At 36.6% G+C, this 24,783-nt stretch overlaps 1 protein-coding gene and 1 pseudogene across 1 annotated transcript; one reads left to right on the top strand and one right to left on the bottom strand.

The window, feature by feature from the left end:
• Nucleotides 1–3,792: 3,792 nt before the first annotated feature.
• LOC149899257 (E3 SUMO-protein ligase ZBED1-like) lies at nt 3,793–10,587 on the bottom strand. The gene is made up of 3 exons (XM_090114629.1): nt 8,880–10,587; nt 6,135–6,287; nt 3,793–3,833 (listed from the first exon to the last, which is right to left on the bottom strand). The coding sequence occupies exons 1-3, from the start codon at nt 10,585–10,587 to the stop codon at nt 3,793–3,795; spliced, it is 1,902 nt and encodes a 633-aa protein (XP_089970755.1).
• Nucleotides 10,588–19,912: 9,325 nt separating this feature from the next.
• Nucleotides 19,913–23,908, top strand: LOC149899258 (uncharacterized; annotated as a pseudogene).
• Nucleotides 23,909–24,783: the final 875 nt, after the last annotated feature.

The following is a 24,783-nucleotide window of genomic DNA, read 5'->3' on the forward strand; positions in this document are numbered from 1 at the left end:
GCATGAAATTGATACTTCGTATCCTAAAAGTTTACGCTTCAGGAATCAGGAAACCACCATTGGTTTACCAATTATGGAAATTGGAATTGAACAAATTGTATTTACCAATGCAAAGCCTAATCACAACAAAGGAAGGCGAGTCGGATCAAATATCATCTCGCAGATGATTTGTGGCGGTGGTTTCGAGGATTGTCACCAAGCCTTGTGTCAACGGTATGTTTGGTATCGTAATTAAATGGCACTAGCCGACCAATTTTCATATACAAACATCGGAAGAGATTTTTTAATCGCAAAGCGATTGAATGTAACAAATGACGATTGATTACGTATAGTTGACCTCTCATAGGCCTATTTTAGTTGCCCGGTCTTGTAGGCAATTTATTTGACTCGTTTTTCAACCCATTTGACCTCATTATTGCACCCATGAGATTTTTCTTCGGGGCTCAAACAATAAATCGCTGAGGGATTAGGATAATCGTTTGTTAGACAAGTTTTTTGTCATCCCACCAGGATTATTATATTGTATAATAAAGTTATATACAACTATTAACGTAAAACGTTTAAGTACTCAACGAATGCTGAGAATACTGACTGTTGAGTTACATAGGATAGAGGATAAATAACGGAAAGTCAATCTTTCCAAACAAAAGCCTCTTATTATTAGATATTACTTGGAACCCCTACCCTTAACGAGAAAGCTCTGCCAAATGACTTCTCATTTCTTTGCTTTGAGGGGGGGGGGGGGGGGGCAATAAATGAAATGTACAGGCTATACGACTTTTAAAATATAAGTCTGGTAAGCGAACTAAACTTTGCTGGTTTAGTTCTTGCTATATCGCTATCCGTGCCTGCTTCTCGTGTTTACGGGTGAATTAAGTTTATCAATAGTCATAAATGCAATGCTAATCAGAGGATATACTGCATTTAAAACATGACAAAGTCTGGTAAGCGAACTAAACTTTGCTAGTTTAGTTCTTGCTATATCGCTGTCCGTGGCTGCCTCGCGTGTTTACGGATGAATAAAGTAATGTCCTGTCTTCGCATCCACAGCTAACTGTCCTATACTGTCATAATCTTAACACAGATTCATTCGACATAGCTCCCCACGAGCTCAGTTCTTCATTTTTGCACTCGCACAAGTGTGGACAACACAAGAGCAATGCCTCCATTGGTAGCAGTTACAATCAAGGGATAACTAACCTTAGGCTAGCCATATTACGGATGTTGGAACAACCGACTATATTCAGGGCAATTTTCTTTGTTTAGTGTGATCAAAGAAAATGGGATCAGATCTGCATCCTTAATGCAGTTAATCGAAAGGAGATACTTTCAGACGACGATAGTATTCAAAACCCACCATATTCCTTAACATAATAATGCATAGTTAAGCTTATAATCTCTCTTGCCATTATCCTGCAGCAGAATTCCTTGGCGATAATTTATCCTCGTTAGAACGAGCGAGGGTTGTTACGATAATATGAGAAATCCTAGTCAGTTAGAGACCTGAACGACGCGATAGAGTACCGCTATTTCAGTAGTAGTAACACCTAGAAGGGTGAAGGTATTCTGGAAAGCGGAACTGAAGGCCCGGTCAGCAGCATCAGCCACCTAATAGACAGTGTTCAGTGCTGCACCACTATAATCTGCAAAATGACTCTGACGGTATGAAAATGTGGAGTACATTTTCAAAATATCAAATTATATAGTTGGAATAAAAATCCTATTTGCCTCCGTCTATCCAAAAGACATACGGAGTAGCTAGTAGTAGTTGGTTGAATTAGAATAAAGTAACTATAGTTAAAATCCTTTGTTACTGACTGGATAAATTTGGCTCTTTTCCTATCTGACGTTCATATAGCTGTTGACTGCCTAGTGTTGTGCACAAACACTATTATTATAAACTAGCGGACCGCCCCGGCTTCGCTCGTGGTACTTACGTTTTCTCTACATAAAAACCATCCTCGTACTTCAAGGAATATAATAAAAGAATTATCGAAATCGGTTCAGCCGTTCTCGAGTTATGCGCTTACCAACACATTTTGCGATTCATTTTTATATATAAGAAGATAAGTCACGTTATGTAGTCCCGAGGCTTTTGGTATATAAGTTCTGATGTAAATCATAATAATTATATCTTAAAACCGAATTGATTAAAAGTAACGTACTTGGCTGTAGTAATTGCAGTTTTGGGACACAGATAAGCTCCTTATCATTTTAGTCTCTTAAGTTCAGTATATTTGTTTCCAGTACAGAGTTTATGACCTATCAGTTTTAAATAAATAATTCATGCATTGTACTGAAAGTACTAGCCATGTTTAGATTATGATTGGTGGCGTTGGCTCTAAACATTAATAGATACCGCACGGTTTGGTTTGATGTTAAAAATCTGTATTATAATTAAAACCGTTTACCTGTTTTGATATTTTATTGCCTTATTCAAGGGGGTGACCTTTTAAATTTATTTCTGACCCCAAAAGTAAGGACCAAGTTCTCTTCTTGTCCGCTTGTAGCAGGTTGGGTTAAAACTGTGTGAGTTGAGACAGGTGGTAATTCTATGTTAAGATGATTCAATTGTGCTTCTACAGAGTTCTAATTGAATAAATAAAGGTTTGAGTTTGAGGTATTTTTGCCTCGTCGGGATCAGCTGTTGCTTCATTTTGTAAGTAACATCTAAATGCGTAATTGAAAGTCGTTACTGGCGCTTTCGCAGATTTACGCTAAAGATAGTGAAAATTGTAGTAACTTTAACTTTTCAAGCCCAAAAGGTTAACTAAGGTACGCTTGAACCAATCTCATAAGTTCTAATACTTTTAATCATTATGATTAACTTTTTGGTTCTTATTTGATTAACTTTTCATCTGGGATTGTTAATATATTATATAATATAAAAATTTGTGTGATTTATTGGTAGGTATACTATCTGCACACCTTACTCTTTCAAATAAAGAAAAAAGTAATTACTTATGTATTCAAATTCACATTGGCGTCCATATATTGTACACCAGGTGGGTAACAAACAGGTCTCAATGAAGTAAGCTTCAAATTACGGTCAAGTGTTTAATAGCTGTGTTTTACCTGAAAATAAAACACATATTAAATACTTACCTATATTTGAAGCTTACACTTAACGTCCACCTGTTGTGGATTTCGACTCAATGAAAAACATCCAGCGCCCGACATTATCGTGCGCCCCGCCACCTGGTGGAGAGGTGTGCGAGAGAGATAGCATATATACAACGGAAAGAGAGGGAAAAATAGGCGGAAAAAGCTAGGTGCCTTCTCAATGAAGTAAGCTTCAAATATAGGTAAGTATTTAATATGTGTTTTATTTTCAGGTAAAACACAGCTATTTTCATTGTAAGCCACTGGAAGCAAAAAAAATGCCATATACGTAAGTCGTAAGGGTACACTTTTTTAATGTCTCAACTAACGGTTTTTAGATATTTACTTCTTCAATTACTAAAACTGTATTATAATAATGAGATAAGTCAACACTACGCCTAATGTCTGAAAATAAATTATTTATTTAAATATTTCTATTCGTAATGAAGTGATTTAATTTTAATTTTTTACTATACTTTTGATGTAATCTTGAAAATATTGAGTACACAAATCTATAGATATTTTAATACGCAAATAATTACTAATTACAAAATTTTTTGAAACCAAACCTGAGCAATTAAGGATCTGTGCATAGTAATCAACCCCATCGGTTGATATGTAAAATCGTATTCGCATAGTTCCATATGGAGTATATCTAGTTCCGGGTAATGCTCTAAATTCAGAGTTTCGTCAGTCATAAGCTCTCCAAGGATCAGATTTATCTCCACTATCTGAAATAACGTAAATTTTTTAAACAAAATCGAGTATATTTTTGACGCAAACCTTATTGAGGTACATACTATCATAACTTTTCAACACTGTATCACAGAATAATAACTATAGTAGACTGAAAATGAAAAATGAATAATACATTTATTTAAAAACCATATGTTTTACACAGTTATTTATGTTGCACGTTTTACATACATTTGGCTTTATCTAGGTTTATAATAAAGGTTTACCAATAGTACCCACACAGCACACTATAGGCAAGCCTGTATCGTGGGCACTGAGACGAGACTGTATGTACTATTATCATATATTATCAATAAAGAATTTTATTATTAAATACTTCTTGCTTTGTTAAGTATGAAAGTAACTAACTATAAAACATGTGTTACAAAATAAATGGCTGATTTGTACCACGAATTTATGCCCGTAAAGTTATAACGTCCTACTTACTTTCTAAGTTTGTTGTGTTTGTTACCTTTTTATCAATTCTTACAAATGGTTCGATGATTAACATCATGGACAATATATGATACAAGAAGGTCAAAAAATGGAACAATGTCGAGACGCCACTCGTGAAACCTTTAGCTGAAAGGACAATTTTGATTATTTCAAAACTCCCAATTTTTACGAATTATTATTATAACTATAGCTCATTCAGCCCACGGCTTCGCCCGCTTGGTTTAAAACTTAAAAATTAATATATCTTCAAATATTTCCTCGAGAGCCATCTATAAAAAAAACCCATCAAAATCTGAAGCATAATTTTAAAGATCTAAGCATCTATCTTAAGGTGACTTTGTTTTAGTGAAACCTGGATAAGTGAGAAACCTCCATAACTGGAACTCATGCTGAGGTCCCAACACTTTGGCACTGAATTACCTCTATTAGTGGGACGAGGTTCTTATCTGGGATTTGTTCTTTCGATTTATCATCATAGTTACCTCTATAACTGAGACAGCGAGTAAATTTTATATGCATAAACCTCTGTAACTGAGAAAACATTGTTTGTTTACACATTCTTATATTATGTACCTACTATGTAGTTATTTTAAGGTTTTTAAAAAGTAGGTCGGATGCAAAGAATCAAGTCTAAAAACTCTTAAGACTTGTCCTTGGACTTGTCACACGTACACGGTGACGAATGTATATATTTTTGAGCTTATGAGCATGTGCCAATAATGATAACTTTATAGTTAGAAACACGTTTAAATAAGGAATTATTGTATTGTCACCAATCCTTGAATTATATCTGTCCGTCTAAAGTCAAAATCGAGTCTAAAATAAAAGAGTCGATTGCATAAAAACATGCAGGCATATATCCATACTAATATTATAAATGCGAAAGTAACTCTGTCTGTCTGTCTGTTACTCAATCACGCCTACACTACTGTACCAATTTTCATGAAATTTGGTATGGAGATATTTTTGATACCCGAGAAAGGACATAGGCTACTTTTTATCCCGGGAAAATGACGCAATCCCGGAAATCCCACGGGAACGGGAACTATGCGGATTTTTCTTTGACTGCGCGGGCGAAGCCGAGGGCGGAAACCTAGTATACATATAATAAGCTTGTTAATTTACACTCACCATTAAAATAAATGTCGTTAGTGGAAGCAAATATACAATTAGTCAGTCTAAACACAATACATGCATACAATAAGATGACAGAGACCTCATTCGACTCATTGATTTTCCAATAAATATTGCTGAATGAATTAAATCTGTCTTCGATTATAACAATTTTTCTCTTCACTGCCCCGCTGTATATTATAGGTGATGAAGCTATAAAAAATATTAATAATTTCGATGCACATTGGACAACCTTATGCCTTCTTTTTTCAAATAAAGAAGAAAACATATAATAATAATAACAACTGATTAGAGAAATTAATAACTCCGCAAATTATTTAAAAGAATACTTAAAAGATCCTAGTGTTAAAGAACATGGCAACTATGAAAATCTTCATTTGGAATGACAAAAATTATAAACTAAATCTATTGGATTAAATTTGTAACATGAAAGCAAAAAATACATTTAAAATTAGGAAAAGGCCCCTTTATCGCTAGATAGCGATCTCTACCAGGCAACCCTTTTAGGAAAGAAATAAAAAACGACGTGTGGCACTCGGGGACTGCCGCGGTAAAGCTATTGCATGCTATGCCTTCAAGCCACACCTCCGCGCCCGACGGAGTGGGGAGCGTGAGGTTTTTCGTTACTAAATTTCTGGATTCGGTCCCCGCGCTCAAAGCCCGCGATAGAAGCTATGCAATAGCTTAATAATGTGTTTATACCTTACCATTAGGCTTCATGTTAGCGAGAGCTTCTAGATCGTCCTGCACACATTGTAAGATTGGCAGCAACTCCACGTACAACGCAAACATTTGAATATGTAATAGACAAATTCCAATGTGTAAGAAGTGGAGACATGAGTACGAGTAGAATGATATACCTATAATACAATAACAGCTATTATATACTAATATACTAAAATAATACAAATTAAAATCTATACTAATATTATAAAGCTGAAGAGTTTGTTGTTTGAACGCGCTAATCTCAGGAACTACTGGTCCTATTTGAAACATTATTTCAGTGTAAGATAGCCCATTTATCGAGGAATGTATAAACTAGCTGTCCTGGCAAACGTTATCCTGCCTTACTCTTATCAATTAGGGGTATAAATAGTTGATGTTGTAATAACAAATGTTGTTACTTATGATATAAGCTATCTTGTCCTGCGAGGTTACTGGTGTTTTACAAGTAACCCTGTATACATATTTTTATTGTAAGAACTACAATAAACTTTTACAGATCTATATTCAATAATGAAAACACAACATAATTATTATATACAGACGAATCGACTATTTTTTTTTTCTTTTTTTTTGAAAAACCTACACATAAGTACCTATTCCATCATCTTTTAAATATGAAACACAAAACATTTATAATAACAGAAATATGAAAATAGTAAGTACTCACTGTATAATCCATGAATTTGGAAACTAGAATTTGTCGCATGAATATCAATACATATACGCAATAGGAACAATAATACAGCCGCAGCTATAAATTTTTTCTCGTCATCATTTTTCTTTTTGCGAATGGTTAACTTTATCTGAATTAAAAGTATTGATAAACATAGGTTCAAAAAATTAAAATAAGATTTATTGTTACAAAGTTTGAATTCAATCTGTCCATTTAAAGTGGGTCAAATCGACTCTTAAGGATTTATTTCATACAAACATACAAGTATACTAACATACGTGTGAAGAAAATATTACGATTTTAAAACCAGATCCTAGTCCGGAGCATTTTCCAAAAAATATTTTACAAAAAAACTGTAGTCTTGAGACTGTCCAAACTTAACCAAATTCTTTTTTATTTGAAAACACCAGTTTTCAAATAAAAAAGAATCATAAAAATCTGTTCTCTCTGTCAAAAGCCTTTCAAAAAAAATACAGTCAAATTGAGATCCTTCTTCCATTCTTGAAGTCGATAGGATAGCTTACTTACCTTATCAATAATTATAATTTGCTGAATCATGATTTTGATTCTCTTTAGATTAGTATAATATCCATAGCCTATATAAATCGACAATGCAATGAAATTTATAATCCACACATAACCATTAACAGAAGACTTTTTGGTGACGGTTGTTATAGGGATCGACTCATCTTCCCAAATCTCATGGAGTATGATGCCTAATACAATTAAAATATCTGAAAAAAAAAGTAAAGTTCATCAAACGTATCTATTAATTACGACAATGACCTATCTATTTAAATGATTATTTAATTTTTATTTATTTATTAGTTCAAAACGATTTCCATCGCAACTTTACTACCAATAAAACAGTTCAGGATAATCAGGGTCTAGGTCTGCCCAAATTGAATAAGGATAAAAATATAGGTCTAACAACACGTACATGTTTGTATAACGTTGAATTGTTAAAAGCATCTATAACATTAGTTTAACCAATTAATCAATACGACTTACTGAGAAGTGTATAAAAAAACCATCCTAAAACGGCGTAGAAGCGGGAGACTCGTATACGGTATCCATCCCGCTCAGTAGTGATGGATATAGGAGCCAATGCTAGTGGTCTCATCATCCGTAGAACTAGGGCCAGAGTGCCTCGTACTACACAACTTTTGGGCTGCATGTCTTTTATCTAGCACATAAAGGGAAAGCTTTTTCTTTTCTAGATATATTCTGTTTATCTTACTATATGAGAGCGTGTATCTTTTGGGCTAGGGTATAAAGGTTCAGGTTAATTCGGTGCCTATTAAATGAGAAATAAAGTGCCTAGTAGACATGCGCAAAACAGTACGTCAAAAAGTAATGCAACATCACGCATCTCTTCCACGGAAGTGACATTACTCCGTAACATCACACATTACCCGATCGATTTTTAATGAAATGATGACCGAGTAATGTTTAAGGTGATATGTAAAGTGTTACAGATCATATTGAAAAATAGCAATAATAACTGCAATACTTATTACATATCGTAAAATTACAATTTAAGTAAATATTTAAAAAATGTAGTTGATTTTCCTTCATACTTGGCCACGTACTTTATGTTGTTTGTTAATAATTGTAATGAACACAAGCAAATGTAAAACAAAATAAAAAAGGGGCCCTCCAGGCTTAGGACTGGCAATCTTTGTTTAAGGAAGACAGGCGTATTTAAAAATCAACTATTTACAACATTGATTGGTTTATACATATATAAACATATACATACGCATATATACACATTTGTACAATATTTATTTTTTTTTAATTTTTTTTTTATCTTTTTTTTATGTACTTTTTTGGATTTTTTTAGTTTTTTTTTTGTAACATAGGTAACTATTTCACATCTTATTGCAACTAATGAACATAAGTTCCGATATTTTTTTTGTTGTAAGCCGAGTTCTTCTTTCGTTCAGCGTTAACCCTGCTTTAGAAAAGACTCGCTCGCAAGGAACAGATGTTGCCGTGATATTTAGGCGTTTTAGCATATATCTGTGGAGTCGCGGATAAACTTCTTTACGTTCCCTCCACCACTGCAGCGGATCTTGATGCCGGCTGATCAACGGCTCCTGTAAATATTTATCAAATTCCACGATTCCGGCTGCAGTTGGATTTTCTGGTATCAATCGTGAAACTTCGACATCGAAGTCCTCCCAAATTGAGCCTGTTTTAGAAGGACCAGGGGTCGGTTCTTCGGGCACTGGATTGTTCGCTGTGTCCTCATCGGGCAAGACAATTCTACCGATTTTCATTTTGAGTGCCGCTGCGGCATTCTGGAAGTTGGTAGGATCTCGAAATCCAGTTTTTTTAAAGCGTGGGTCTAAGATAGTAGCTTCACTAAGCAGGACATGTTTTTCGATATCGCCGAATCTACGTCTCATCTCGAATTTTAATGACGCCACTAGTTCCTCAATCGGTGCATAGGTCTCGGCAGAAGTTTTTTCTATTTGCATAAACAACACCTTGCAAAAAACAATATATTTTGAAGCGGAGACATATTCTTCTCCACTCACTTCATTGGTGACCTCGTAGAACACCTTTAAAATAGGGATCGCTCTTTCTACAATCGCCCACTCCTCTTGTGATAGGGCTAAATCAGCCCTCATAATTGCCACAGTAGCAGTCACAGCATCTTTAATCCTCAGTAGACGGTCCAACATGTCGTAAGTGGAATTCCACCGTGTACTGACGTCTTGTTTCAATTTGAGTGGCCCAATGTTCATTTGAATCTGAATCTCTTTAAGCTTTTTAGCCCCAGGCTGACTTCGATGAAAGTATTCCACTAATTGTTTTACTTTCGTCAGTATGTGTGCAATTTTGCCGATACTTTCTTGCACAACTAAGTTAAGACTGTGGGCGAAACAGCTAACTGATCTCCAACCACCTATTCGCACTGCGCCCAAAATGTTAGCGGCGTTGTCGCTGACAATCGCGCCAATGTTATGTTCGATGTTCCACTCTGTGAACTTTTGCCTCAGGAAATGAGATATATTTACACTTGTGTGACTTTTATCAAAATTAATGCACCCAATCATAACTGACACTAATTGATGGGAGTCTACATCTATATAATGTGCAGTTATTGCAATATAGTCATCATTAGTAATAGATTTCCAACCATCGGTGGTGATACATATAGCCGTAGCTTTTGTGATTTTACTTTTTACATTTTCTAATAGTTTATTGTAAACTTTAGGAAGCAGAGTTTCCGAAACTGTTTTGCGTGTGGGTAGTGAGTATCCAGAATTTAGCATTTCGACTAATTTTCGAAACTCTCTTTCCTCTACGATCCTCAAAGCGTGATAGCCTTTTGCAATCATTCTGACTAATTGTTCGTCGATCTGCTGAACTCTATTTAGTGGCAGGGGCTTTTTCACCACAACGAATTGATTCATAGACGGAGCCACCCCCGAACGTCGTCGAGCAAGTGCACTTACTGCTGGAGGGGTAGTTCTTGAAGTACTACCTATTGTGGCTTGCACGTTCAAATTTGCGGTGCTTATACTAGCTACTTCACTTACATCAGCCGAGGACACTTCTTGAACAGGTTCTAATCTGTTCATAGATATATTTATAGTGGGATGTACTTGTTTTATGTGCCGGCTTAAGCTACCAATGGAGTTAGAAGACATTGCCAGAATCTTTGAACAATACAGACACTTTGCTTTCTTTGGCTCCGTTTGCTCAAAGTGGTTCCACAGTGGACTAGATTTTCGCTTAGATGCCATTTTTTTGTCACAAACAATCACAAAAGTCTCCCCTAATAAGTTATTTTCTTTCACGAAATAGTTCTAGAAAATATTATTATGTTTTTATATTTTGTAAATAATAATAATAAAGTATTAGGTAATAAACAAATTTACGTTTGCCTTATCATATTAGGTGAAATTGCCGTTTTGTATAGAAAAATATAAAGAAGTTGTAATTTTCATACAAACAAATTTATATACCTATTTTTTATTTTCAAGCATTTGGCTACAAATTACAATGCTATTTCTTTTACTAGCGTGAAACATTATAAACCTACTTAAGTACTTACTCTATTTTTGAGATAAAACATTAATTTCGATAATAAAACAAAGCAAAAAAGCGGCAATTTCATGGTAGGTGGCTCTGTGGTAAAGACCTATTAATATTAGTACCTACTTACTTAAATATTTATTTACAAAACACAAAAACTTTGTTAGCACTTAGCACTGGTTAGCACACACTACGGAAAGAACACGCACGCTTCGAACTAAACAAAAATCTATATATTATCCAAACTAATTACAAACAATCTAACCTACTCCGCCCGGTAACATACTTGGCGACATAATATTTAAACAATCAAAACATTTGAATACTAAAATGCATAGCACGTGTCACCATTCTCTGTCTCTTTTTCGCGATATGCGCGGCCGGAAAAATTTAACATCGGCTGCGCGCGGTGGGCGCTCGTGACAATTCAAACTAACGACGCTGACCGAACGTTGCCGAAGTGATGAGTGATGTTTGTAACTAATGCGTAATGCGTGATGTTGCATTACGTGTCAAAGTGACATTACTTTTGTACTATTACACGCATTACCTACCCATGCCTAGTGCCTAGGTAAGTAAATTTTATTCAAAACGTGTTGAAGGCAGTGACTGTGACTCTATATTCATACTAAACTCTGCTTTGTAAATAAGTAAATGCAGTTAATTTTGGTCATGATTTAACATTTCACAGGAACATCTCTGAAGTATGAAACTCATAGTTTATACCTACGTAACTTCGTAATATTTTTTAACGAAGCTTGTTTACTTCTACCGATTTTTACTTTCTATTCCCAACTCAAAGTTATAGCATTAAGCGCGTCACACACGGTGAAAATATTACAGTATCTTAAGGTATCCGGTATCAGCGTTCTGACCATAATTTTTCTTTTTGTCATTGCGTACTAAGACCCCTGTAGAACCACCATCCAGCATACATAATATAAAAAATGTGAATTATTGAATTATTACCTGAATTGAATATTTGTGCTCTTTTACAGACGCTGAAGTTAAATAATAAATTGTAATGTCTAGGATTTCTTATTATAAACACATTAAAGTAATCACGTGTTTGCTTCGGTTCCATTTAAAACCGATTATTACTTCGTAATGGAGATTACAAAATATGATAATACTAGCTAACCGCCCGCGGCTTCACCCGCTTTGTCTAAAACTTATAAATTATATACTAAAACCTTTCTCTTAAATCACTCTATATATTACAAAAAACTGCATCAAAATCCGTCGCGTAGTTTTAAAGATTTAAGCATACCTACATAGGGACAGAATTTAGTGAAGACATGCATTATTTAAAGTAGATCTTGGTATAGTTGTATGAGTACCTACCGTAGAATATTTCGTCGTTATAACAAAAAAAGAGTGTCAGAAGTGTTGGCAAGATTCAAAGATACCAAAATCGTCCCCATACTCAATGACGTGATGGTATTACCATGACGTGACCATGAAATTTTACTCTCAACGCTCGTAAAGAAGTTTCACTTAAAAAAATGTTATTAGTAAGTTAAATTAGGTACCTAAACTTTTAGTTTTATTTTTTTTTTCTTATAATAGTCTGCCGAAATAAAGCCATAATATTTTAAACGGTAATTCCTAGGCACTATCAAGAATGTTAATAATTATTCCTTCTTTGACCTTCGCATAGTTATAATTTATTAATAATAGAATTCTTATTATATTCTGTCGTATTTATTTAAATAATTCTTTTGTATGGAGCAGAAGGGAAAAAATCATTAAAACACAATTAAATTATAACAAAACTGTTTGTTTATTATTACAACTGTTTAATATATTAGTAAATAATTAAACATACAACATAAATGGAAATAGAACCTTGAAATTCACAAGTAGCAATTGAAAATTCCTGTATACACAGTAACACAGAAGGATTTCATAAAACAGATAAAAACCTATAATTATATAGAACTGAGGGTACTTTTGGTTTATCATAGTACATTTATCATTTTCGTAATAATAAATCAGATATCCGAAGCATATTATTTTAAATTACACATGCGGGTTTTTAAATCCTTCGTTATTAGGCCGGGAGATACTGACACAAATTTTTGGGTCAGTTGTTACAGGATGGCGGTTCTACAGGGGTCATAGTGCGCAATGACAAAAAGAAAAATGATGGTCAGAACGCTGGTACCGGCGGACTAGTCGCGTGGGCGTTAGTCGAACTCGTCGGATAAATAGCGAAAGTCAAACGATTTGTAACACAAACATTTTAAAATTTACCGATAGCCCACAAAAAAGTTGTAGGCGGTAGTGTCATGCCATACTTTTCCGGTGTGACTTACAGCGACTTTGTCAGTATCTCCTGGCCTATATACCGTATAGTATTATATTGTATGTGGTACTGCAGTAATGCAGTTACCGATTGTGATACAAACTAGGGTTAAGCGACTAAGAGCGCGGTCAGTTTTTGGATTGGCAATTAGTAGTTAATATTTGAACTAATTATTTTCGTTAAGAGGACAATAAGGTTGTAAAAGATATTGTATTTTTATATTTTCACCTATTTATGAATTTGAGATTTATTTGAGTTCTTATACTTATTTAGTACGTTGCCGCCGCTTAGCTGTTTTCATTGTTTTCAGGTAACCTAAAAGATTTCTTGTAAGTAATAAGTCCTTGTTAATCTAGTGAATTGAAGTGCTGTAAAAAAAATAATAAATAAAATTCCTTGTTTCAGATAAAAGCAAAAGAACACTTTTAAAACAGACAAAATGATACAGTTTAACAATATAAATACAAATTTCGACAAAGATCATATTGTATTTAATAAATCGAGACGGATTTCTCTCTCAAATGAAAACCAAATAAAAGACACCAGTTTTGTGGTAACTGGTGCTTTACATAAAATATTATGGTGGTCCCGTATATTCTGTGTTGCGCCTATCACGTTTTCAAAGGTACAAAGTGGATACCGTGCTGCAATACACAAGCGTTATGCTTACCATGGCTATGTAATCATAACTGTTATAAGTAAGTAGTTCCGAACCGGTAGTAAAATAATAATAGTTTAAAAAAACTAAAAAACACGCTTTTTAAAGAAAACCGAACTAAAAAATAGAAAATTTTTATCAAATTAGTGTATAGGTAATTGTCATCGGTCCTCAATAAATCTACAAAGTTTGAACGAAATCTGGCCGTTTAAAGTGGGTCAAAATCGCGCCCAAAGAAGTCGGTTACAAACATACAGGTGAAGCTAATATAAAGCGTGTAAAAAAATGGTAAAACTATGTTGTGACACTGCAAAATTGCTTCTAGAATAATTCTAGTTGAAGAAAATGTATGAGTTTGTACTTTTGTAGTCTTTGGTATGCCATTTTATCAAACTTAGGTATTCTGAAAGTTAAGTGAAGCCCCATGTGTAGTGGGGTAAGGGGCAGATGCATTATATATCTGTTTCACTGATCGATTTTCTTTAGGGACAAGTAGGTGATCAGCCTGCTGTGTCCTACCAGACCAAGACATTTTTTTTTTCTTCGTCTCCACCGGGAATCGAAGCCAGGACCCCTCGGTGTTACGCTCACGCGTCAACCACTGTACCAAGGAGTCGGTCCTGAAAGTTAAGGATAGGTGTTTATTACTATTTACTACATATTTGCAAGAAGTTGATCGGATCTTTATGAAATTTGATACAAAGATGGATTCGTGTGGATAAGCATACGCTACTTACCGATCATTTATTTATTTAAATACTTTATTGTACTTACTTACTGCCAACAAAAAAATATTAAAAAAGAATTGTATAGCCTCGGCCTTATGTGAATTTAAAACTATTTAATTCATTAAGATGAGATGAACATCACAAATTATATTAAAACCTTGTCAAGTATGTCTTATTACATTATAGCTTTATTTACAAAATGCTTGGTGGTTGCCTGGCAGAGATCACTGCTTAGTGATAAGGCCGCCAATTGTACTACATCTTTCTAGTACCATATTTTCTGTAATATTATTATTTTCTTTTTATTGTTTCTTGTTATTTAATGATTGTATTACAATAAAGTGTAATAAATAAATAAATAACATAATAAAATTTGTTTTTTAGATATTATGGCTGTTATTGGTTTCATTATCCACTTTCTTCATACACCAACGAAATCTGGCACATTTATTGATTTTATTCTATGGGTACTAGAATTTTTACTTATGACAACCAATAATACGATTGGATCGTATTTTTCTTTGAAATGGATGAAAATTATGAGTAAATATCTCAATATGCTTCAGGTAAAAAACCGGACAAGTCGAACTCGCGTCGAGAGTTCCGTTCAAACCTATTTTGAAGTGAAACTTCTTAGGCGCGGTGAGAGTAAAATTTCAAGGTCGCGTCTTACAATACCGTCACGTCATGGAGTAAGGCCACGATTTTAGTATCTTTAAATCTTGCCAAAAAAAAGTTTCACTTCTGACACACGTGCTCTGCTTAATGTGTTATCATGTGTTTACTTTTAATTTATGCTTTTTTTATGTTGTTATGTGCTAAAGGGACGGTAGACCTGAGTATCACTACATAGTATAAAACAAAGTCGCTTTCTCTGTCCCTATGTCCCTATGTGTATGTATGCTTAAATGTTCAAAACTACGCAACGGATTTTGATGCGGTTTGTTTTTTATAGATAGAGTGATTCAAGAGGAAAGTTTTAGTATACAGGGTGTCCCGCTATTGGTATACTAAGCGCGAAGGAACTTGTAGTTTTGCATACACTGATCACGTAAAAAATACATAAACAACAAAATTACGTAACGTACGTTTTCTTCTCTAGCTTCGCGCAGCCGTCATATACCGCTTCTCTAATGTGAGCATTTTGTCTATGAAAACATAATCTTAAACGATAGCTCACGTGCTAGTGGCAAAAATGGGCGAGTTGCTTGTTATGGGTGTACACATAGAGTTTTAAGAATTCATCTATTTGAAAAAAAATGCGTCTGGATTTTTTTAAGTATTTTTTACGTACTCAGCGTATGCAAAACTATAACCTCCTTTGAGCTTAGTATACCAACAGTGGGACACCCTGTATAATTTATTATGTTTTAGACAATGCGGGCGAAGCTGCGGTTGGAAAGCTAGTTTAATGTAAATTTCATACGGCTTTTACGATATTTATTGAGAGCCTTTATTTTATTTTTCTTTCATCGTGTCCATCCACCATTTTCATCTTAATTTTTTTATTTGATAAATAGAAATTGGATGATTTTTCAGAAAATAAAATTAGTGATCTTGAATCACGATTTGACCAATGATCCAGAAAAGATTTCGTTATCCGAAGAGAAGAAAAAAAGAAAAATAATGCTCATATTATTTTTTACATGTGTATATCTAACAGGAATCGGTTGCTTCTACCATATAAAGGATGGAAAGCATGAGAGTTAGTAACCAAATATTTTACGATAATTAAATCTTTACAATTCCATCACTACATAGTATAAAACAAAGTCGCTTTCTCTGTCCCTATGTTCGCCCTCTGGGCGGCCGTACACGGATCGCTTCAAGCAGTTGAGACCGACGGTTTGAACTTTGAAGCCGCGACAGCGCGGTGAACTATAGACATTCAATCATCGCCGTACACATGACTGCTCGAGCCTTCGCGACCGCTTCAAGCCGTCAACTGCATGACGAAATTCCACCGTGCCGTCGACGGCACGCGAGTGGTCGTGAGGCATACACCGACTGCTAGAGCCGTTGACTAGAGCCGTCGACGGTCCCCCCTACCTGAAAATCAATGACTCGACTAATCAGAAACCGACTACTCGAGCAGTTGACGCCGACCACTCGCTACAGAAGTTCGCGTTCACGTTTGTGGCGTTATCTTATATCTCATTTCGGGATATCATAAAAATGAGATAATATTTTAATGGTTAAATGGTTTATTAGTCAGTGTACTCTGACGGCATATATTTTAGTAGCTGAAGAATTTTATTGAGAAAACCGTAGAACATTCTTCCAAATTCCATACAATCTTTCCAAATCATATGTATGTTGTTGTATCGAAATAAATTATTGTACTTATACACATATATTTATTTCCAGGTCTGGTAGCATACCTGCTAACATTTTTCTTTTTACACTATCTAGTGAACTTTTTGCTCTCAGCACACTTCACTTTAACTTGCTTCGTTATACCATCTACTTTTGCTACTCTCAACGGAAAGCTAAGGGAAATCGTGAATGGTAGGTACCTATGTCTTATATTTATTTGTCATAGTATTGAAAAAAAATGATTATTGGTATTTTAGTCCATTGAATGTTACATTTGGGGTTGCGGTTTTTAGAGGACGCAATTTAATTTTTTTGATGTTTAGGGGGGGTCAGTGTGAAGCTATGACCAAGTTTGTGGGGTCGCCACCCTTGTCCCACGGCCGCCATCTTGAAAATAGCGGTTGATATGGTTTTTACGATATATCTCTTAAACTATTTATCTGATGACAAAAAATTGTTCTCATTATTTGTTGCAAATTAAATTAACTACAACTTTGGTTCGTAACTTTATGTCGTAGCACTATAAATAAAAAAGTTATAAGCGAAAACGTACTTGTGTAACTAATTATAAACTATCTTTTCTTTAAATAAATAGATACCTATATGTTATTAATAGATATGATTTCTTAAAATTTTCCAGGATCCAATCTTCCAATGTCCACCCAAAAATTTGACACAACAGTTCGTACATTTCATCGATGTTATATCGATTTGTGTGTTTGTATTAAACAATTCAACAAAGACTGGTAACGCCAATATAATTAAAATAGTAAATGTAGAAATTAAACGTTTATTGTTTGTGGTGTGTTCCTTCATCCTTCCCTACATACGAGCACAACCAATCATCGCGTGGTCACTAACCACGTGACACGTCCAATAAGACGTGAACGCGACGTTCGTGTCGCTGCAGTTAGTCGAGTTCGCTCCGTTCCTTCGCGAGGTTCGGGACTCGGCCACCGCCGGAGAGCTTCCACGAGGCTCTCTAGATCATCAGGCATTGTGCCCTTGTAACACCACCGGGGTATCCCGTGCCCCGGCCCTTGGTCGCGCTCACCGCCGCGTGTGTGTTTGTGTGGAGTGTGGGACTGGACGCCGTTCTTGCCCGCCAGAGCTGGAGGACCCTGACCGCGTGGCGGCGCGTGTGTTCTGGACGCTACTCCCTCCGACGAGGTACGTGCCGTGTGTATCCTGTCTATCCCTCTTTGCTAACACCACGTAGATCAAAATACAGTCCACTTTCATATCGAGAATATATTTACGTATATTTTTTATATTGGCGCGACCATTGAGTGGTCCTTCGAGCCGGATAATACCTGATGATTCCACCGCCCTTATTAGGATACTCATTGTGTAGGACCTAATAAGCGATTAGTAGTATCTTCAATGCGAAATACTATTTAATATACCGCATATAATAGAACGACAATGCGTCTTCTACTATTCATATAAAATATATTTTAAACCCGCCCTTATTAGGATACTCATTGTAGGCCCTAATAAGCGATTTAATAGTACATTCATTGTGAAATAACTATAATATACCGCATAGATCGACATTGCGTCATCTATTATTTTTTGCTTAAAATATATTTTATTCCGCCCGTAACATTAAGTTACGCGTATATTATTATTAAAATAGTTAATTAAAACTATATTCATATCGTTTATCCGCAGTTATAACGCTAAAATCATTATAAATCGAACATATTTCATCATATTTATTTACCCGCTACCCGCACTCGAAATTTATAACGTTATCTAGGTCATTCCGCGATCCGCTGTTATAATCCGACCATATTGAAAATTCATACTCGGTTCATATTACGCTTGCGTCGCTGACCTACTTTATTTAGTCGTATTACTTGTTATTGTAACTTGTATTGTAACATTCTCTGTTTGAATATATACTTTTGTTATTAAAAATGCCGCCTAAGAAAATGACTAAGTTACCTGATAGTGACGCTTCGGATGTTAATGATTCGGAAGATATAAATGATTCGCAGTTATCCATGTTATTAGCTAAACGCGAAATTATATTCGAAATGGTGCAAAGAATTTATGATTTGTCCTTGAACATTCAAAACAACGCTGCGCTTATGGAAAGTTTCCTTGACGAGTCCGCGCAGGTAGAATCATTACGCGATGATTATAAACAGTGTTTAGACGAATACAATACTCGCTTATTATTATTAACACCTACCGCGAAACCTGATTATAAAAGCCTCGTTGCATTCGAGTCTTTATATAGCAGGATTAAAAGAATTAAATCGCAATATTCGCAACCAAGTCCGTCACACGGAGATATTAATAATTTGCATAAAAATAGGCCTAAATTACCGCCTATCGAATTAGTACCATTTTCGGGTGATATTCGCTCATTTCCGCTGTTTCTTTCGAATTTTGAATCAGTTGTTCACAACAATCCCGGCCTTACAGATGCCGAGCGTTTATATTATTTACTAGGTAAATTAACGGGGAAGGCCACAACTGTTATAGCTGGTATAACCCCCTCCGCTGAAAATTATAATTTTATATTACAAACTTTAAAAAATAAATATGATGATAAACGTATGTTAGTTTCCGCGTATTTAAATCAAATGTTTGATTTTAAACCTTTGCATTGTGCGTCCGCAACAAACTTTGATTTATTTACTGATAACTTTATTAGCGCAGTGCGCGCCTTACAGAATATAAAGTTAGATAATATTACAGATTTAATGATTGTTCATATCGCGTTGAAGAAGTTAGATTCAGATACTGTTCGCGCTTTCGAGACTAAGTTTGGTAGTGAAATGCCTACTTTTGATAACTTAGTTCAATTTATTCAAACTCGTGCGAAGGTACTAGAACGCATTCGTCCTTCCACAAATTCGGGAATAAATAATCCGCCTCGAAAGAATAATAATTATAACCGCAGTTCAAATAATACTTCTTCCGCACCGCCTAAGACGTATCAGTCTTACGTAACAACCGCTGATTCCGCTTATAGTTGTCTTTGTACGAATATTACGCATCAACATTTATTTAAATGTTCGAGTTTTCATAAAATGAGTCCGCAGGAACGTTTGAAATACGTAAAGGATAGAAACGCGTGTATAAATTGTCTCAGTATAAAACATCGCGTTTCTAGTTGTTCGTCTAATTTTAATTGCCGCATTTGTAAATTAAAACATCATACGATGTTACATTTGAAACGCGAATCGTCCATTCCCGCGCCTGCGTCTCACCCCCCGCCGCGCAGCACACCGCCGTTGCCTGCGCCGTCACCGCCGTCGGGCGAATGCCGCCCTGACGTAATTGCGCTATATACCGCTAGCTATACAGCTGATACTGATAACGCATTTCAATGCAACGCGCCCGCGAATAAACAATGTACTATTTTATTATCAACCGCTGAAGTCGTATCTTATAATTGTAAAGGCGAACGGCTTGTTATTCGCGCGCTTTTAGATTCCGCTTCGCAAAGTCACTTCATTACGAATGAATGTTGTGAACGTTTAGGTATTAAACCGCAGAAAACCGAACGTACTATTATTAAGGGGTTCGGTGGTTCAGAAAAAATTATAAATAGTAATTCCGTAAATATACAATTTTATTCGCGTCTTGACAACAACATATCTTTTAATATTTCTCCGCTAGTTGTTGATCATGTTACGGATTTACTACCTACCGCTGTTATAGACACTTCTGTCTTATCGCATATTTCGCATTTACCGCTCGCAGATGAGAGTTTTGGTACGCCAAATAAAATCGATTTATTAATCGGTGCTTCTCTGTTCCCTCATCTGCTTCTCCCCGACGTAGTTCATGCATCTCGTGACTCGTCGGCGCCCGCTGCATTGCGCACGGTGTTAGGCTATGTAATAATGGGTTCAGTACCCACCATACCTAACATACATAAACCGCCCTTGACGTGTTGTCACGTTCAAGAGACCGCCGCTATTGACTCATTAGTCAGGCGTTTCTGGGAGCTCGAGGAGCTTCCTACCGCACCGCCCGTTCAACATCCCGATGATGTTGAATGTGAAGAATATTATAAATTAACTACAACCCGCGATCCCGTGAGTGGCAGATATATTGTTTCGCTTCCATTTAAGGATGATTTCTACACTCTCGGTGACTCATTTAATATTGCCCGCAAAACGTTTCATGTGCCTCGAAAGAAAGCTTCAAGCTTCACCTAAATTAAGGTTGGCATATGATGACGTCATAAAAGATTATCTAACGAAAAATTATATTTCACCCGCGCCTCCGTATGATCCGCGTGACCCTACACCTATTTATATTATACCGCATCACGCTGTTCTGCGCGAGGATAAATCGTCGACTAAGCTGCGCATGGTTTTAGATGCTAGCATGCCAACTTCTGGAAGCCAGCGTTCGTTGAATGACCTTCTGCATGTTGGACCGAATTTACAAGGCAATTTGTTTACAATAATTTTAGGTTTTCGTCTCCACGCGATTGCCATGACCGCCGATTGCCGCCAACAATTTCTGCAGATATTCGTGCGTGAGTTTGATCGTCGTTTTCAATGTTTTTTATATCGTTTCAGCCCGCAGGATCCGCTACTTCTTTATCAATTTAATCGAGTTTGCTTCGGCATCAAGTCTAGTCCTTATCATGCACTACGCACGGTAAGACAGCTCGTAGAAGATGACGGCGCGAAATATCCGCTCGCGAGTGGCATTGCGTCTTCCTCGTTGTATATGGATGATATCGCCTTCTCTATTCCCACGGAATGTGAAGCAGTTTCCGCGTCGCAGCAGCTCATCGATTTGTTTAAGGGAGCTCAGTGGGATCTTATTAAATGGAATAGTAATAGCTAAAATGTGTTAGATAATCTTTCCGCTTCGCACAAACTTTTACCCTCCGCGGTGGAGTTTGATAAGACCGTGCAACATAAATTACTTGGTCTGCATTGGTCTACCGTTGTTGATTGTTTTTATTTTAAAATTACCGCTCCCGCCGATGTGATGTGCAATAAGCACTCCATTTTGTCAATTGCCGCCCGTCTGTGGGACATGATGGGCTTCGTTGCTCCCACAGTCGTGTATAACATCCCATCAGATAATTTCTACCATGTTTCTGGTATTGAAATTCCCGCTGACGTTCTTTCGCGTGGCATTACGCCACATAATCTCGTACCGCACCCTCTGTGGTTCCACGGACCCCAGTGGGCTCGTTCGGACCCATCTGATTGGCCTCTTAGGAGTCCCGATAGTGAGTCTATTGCAGACATTCCCGAACGAAAATTATTAGCGCACACTGTGTGCCCGCCTATAAAGCATTGCGCTTTATACGATACCGCCCTTCGCGTCTCGTCGCGTCGTGTATTTTATATTTATAGGTTCCTTATATTATTAACCCGCCGCGGTGTTATGATGACCGTAGAGGAACTTAATTTCGCTGAGAATAAAATTATTCCCGCCCTGCAAAATAAATATTTTTCAGAGGAGTATTATAATATACTCTTTTATAAATTTTATTCGCAGGCTCTCAACCGCTTGAGGCCTTTTATTCGCAATAGACTTATCCCCATCGGACGTCTTAAGCGATTCCGCCCTGGAATATGCACATAAGCATCCAGTGATATTACCGCGCAATGATCACATAATTATCATGATCATTGATTATTATCATATTAAATATATGAATATTATAACACATTTGTTTCGTGTTATTTTAATTACCGCGCTTTTATTAGCTTTACCCGCGCTGCAAGTCAAATCTGATCACGTCAGTTTGCTTGATAGGCATTCGCTACTGGACAAGTTAGTCCAGTCGTTTTGGAAACGTTGGAGAATGGAATACTTACACGGTTTGCAGGTTAGGCAGAAATGGAATACGCCTTCGACACCTATTACTCCTGGAACGGTCGTGGTTGTAATAAATGATAATGCACCGCCCCTAACCTGGCCTTTAGCCGTCGTAGAGAAAGTACATCCTTCAAAGGACGACGTCGCGCGCGTTTGTACAGTTAGAACCGCCAAGGGAACTTACCTTCGGCCGGTCGTTCGTTTATGTCCGCTTCCAAGACAATAGTTATACCGCATTAGTATATTACCGCAGTTAGTTAAGTTTAATTTTAAGTTTTGCACCGCTTTCGTTTATAATTTCTTAGTTATAATATCGCCGTGACTTTAGGAATTTTTTATACCCCGCTCGCTTTACGCGATCCTAGAGTCATAGAATTTGTTAGTTGTAATACCGCCGTGACTTTAGGAATTTATATACCCCGCTCGCATTACGCGATCCTAGAGTCATAGAATTTGTTAGTTATATTTCCGCCGTGACTTTTAGGATTTTTTATTATCCCGCTCGCATTTTGCGCTCCTAGAGCCATAGAACTTGTTATTTATATTACCGCCGTGGCTCTTAGGACTTTTATCAACCCGCGCGCATTATGCGATCCTAGAGTCATAGTTTTTCGCTGTATCTTATGATTGGTTTTAAATGGTGACCCATTTAGGGCGGGTGGATATGGTAACGCCAATATAATTAAAATAGTAAATGTAGAAATTAAACGTTTATTGTTTGTGGTGTGTTCCTTCATCCTTCCCTACATACGAGCACAACCAATCATCGCGTGGTCACTAACCACGTGACACGTCCAATAAGACGTGAACGCGACGTTCGTGTCGCTGCAGTTAGTCGAGTTCGCTCCGTTCCTTCGCGAGGTTCGGGACTCGGCCACCGCCGGAGAGCTTCCACGAGGCTCTCTAGATCATCAGGCATTGTGCCCTTGTAACACCACCGGGGTATCCCGTGCCCCGGCCCTTGGTCGCGCTCACCGCCGCGTGTGTGTTTGTGTGGAGTGTGGGACTGGACGCCGTTCTTGCCCGCCAGAGCTGGAGGACCCTGACCGCGTGGCGGCGCGTGTGTTCTGGACGCTACTCCCTCCGACGAGGTACGTGCCGTGTGTATCCTGTCTATCCCTCTTTGCTAACACCACGTAGATCAAAATACAGTCCACTTTCATATCGAGAATATATTTACGTATATTTTTTATATTGGCGCGACCAAAGACTATGGCAGTCTGAGCTTCTTGATGTTTTCTACAATGGTGACGGCACTGATTATCTTGCTATTCAAAATTAGTATGGTCTGGTATAATAGTAAGTAAATAGTCCTTTTAAGAAGTTGACTGGATCATGATCAATACAATGCCCAAAAATACCGAGCAAAGCTTGGTTGTTCAGGACCGATTTCGATAATTCTTTTTTATTATATTCCTTGAAGTACAAGGATGGTTCTTATGTAGAGAAAACGCAAATATGTACCACGGGCGAAGCCGGGGCGGACCGCTAGTTGGAAATAAAAATATTTAATTAACTATATTATGACGTTTTCTTTATGCACGTTTTAATTTTTATTTTATTTTTTTAGTCTTGATCCTGTCCGCTTCACAATGGGCAGCGTTGGGCGAGTATACGCAATCACGATAGTGTAGAGGGCCTAAATGTCTATGGACAACCGACGATCATTTGTTGTGCCATTATTGTCCATTGTGAAGATTCTCCTCCATAACATACGCTAAACAATTGACATTCTGGCACTTTTGACTTCCATTAAAATGATGGTTTGAACTAGGGATGTAACGATACCGATACAGATACCGATATATCGGCCGATATATCGGCAAGCCGATATATCGGTATCGCCGATAATAAATCAACCGATACCGATATTTTTTTATTAAATTATTTCTTTTCTTTTATGTTTTTGCATTGTATTTATTCATATTGTTTTATTTCTGTTTCTGTAATAGTGTTAAGGAAGAGCGGAACCTCCTGACACAAGCATTTTATTTGCTTACTAGGAGTGTTCCAATCACAACTTTGTTTATGTAAAGGAAAGAAATAAATAATTTTGAATTTTTTTAATTTTTAACGT

This window comes from Colias eurytheme, chromosome 21 (assembly GCF_061535395.1).
Source record: "Colias eurytheme isolate Ceu_HAF_F1 chromosome 21, ilColEury1 Martin Lab GWU primary, whole genome shotgun sequence".
NCBI lineage: Eukaryota > Metazoa > Arthropoda > Insecta > Lepidoptera > Pieridae > Colias > Colias eurytheme.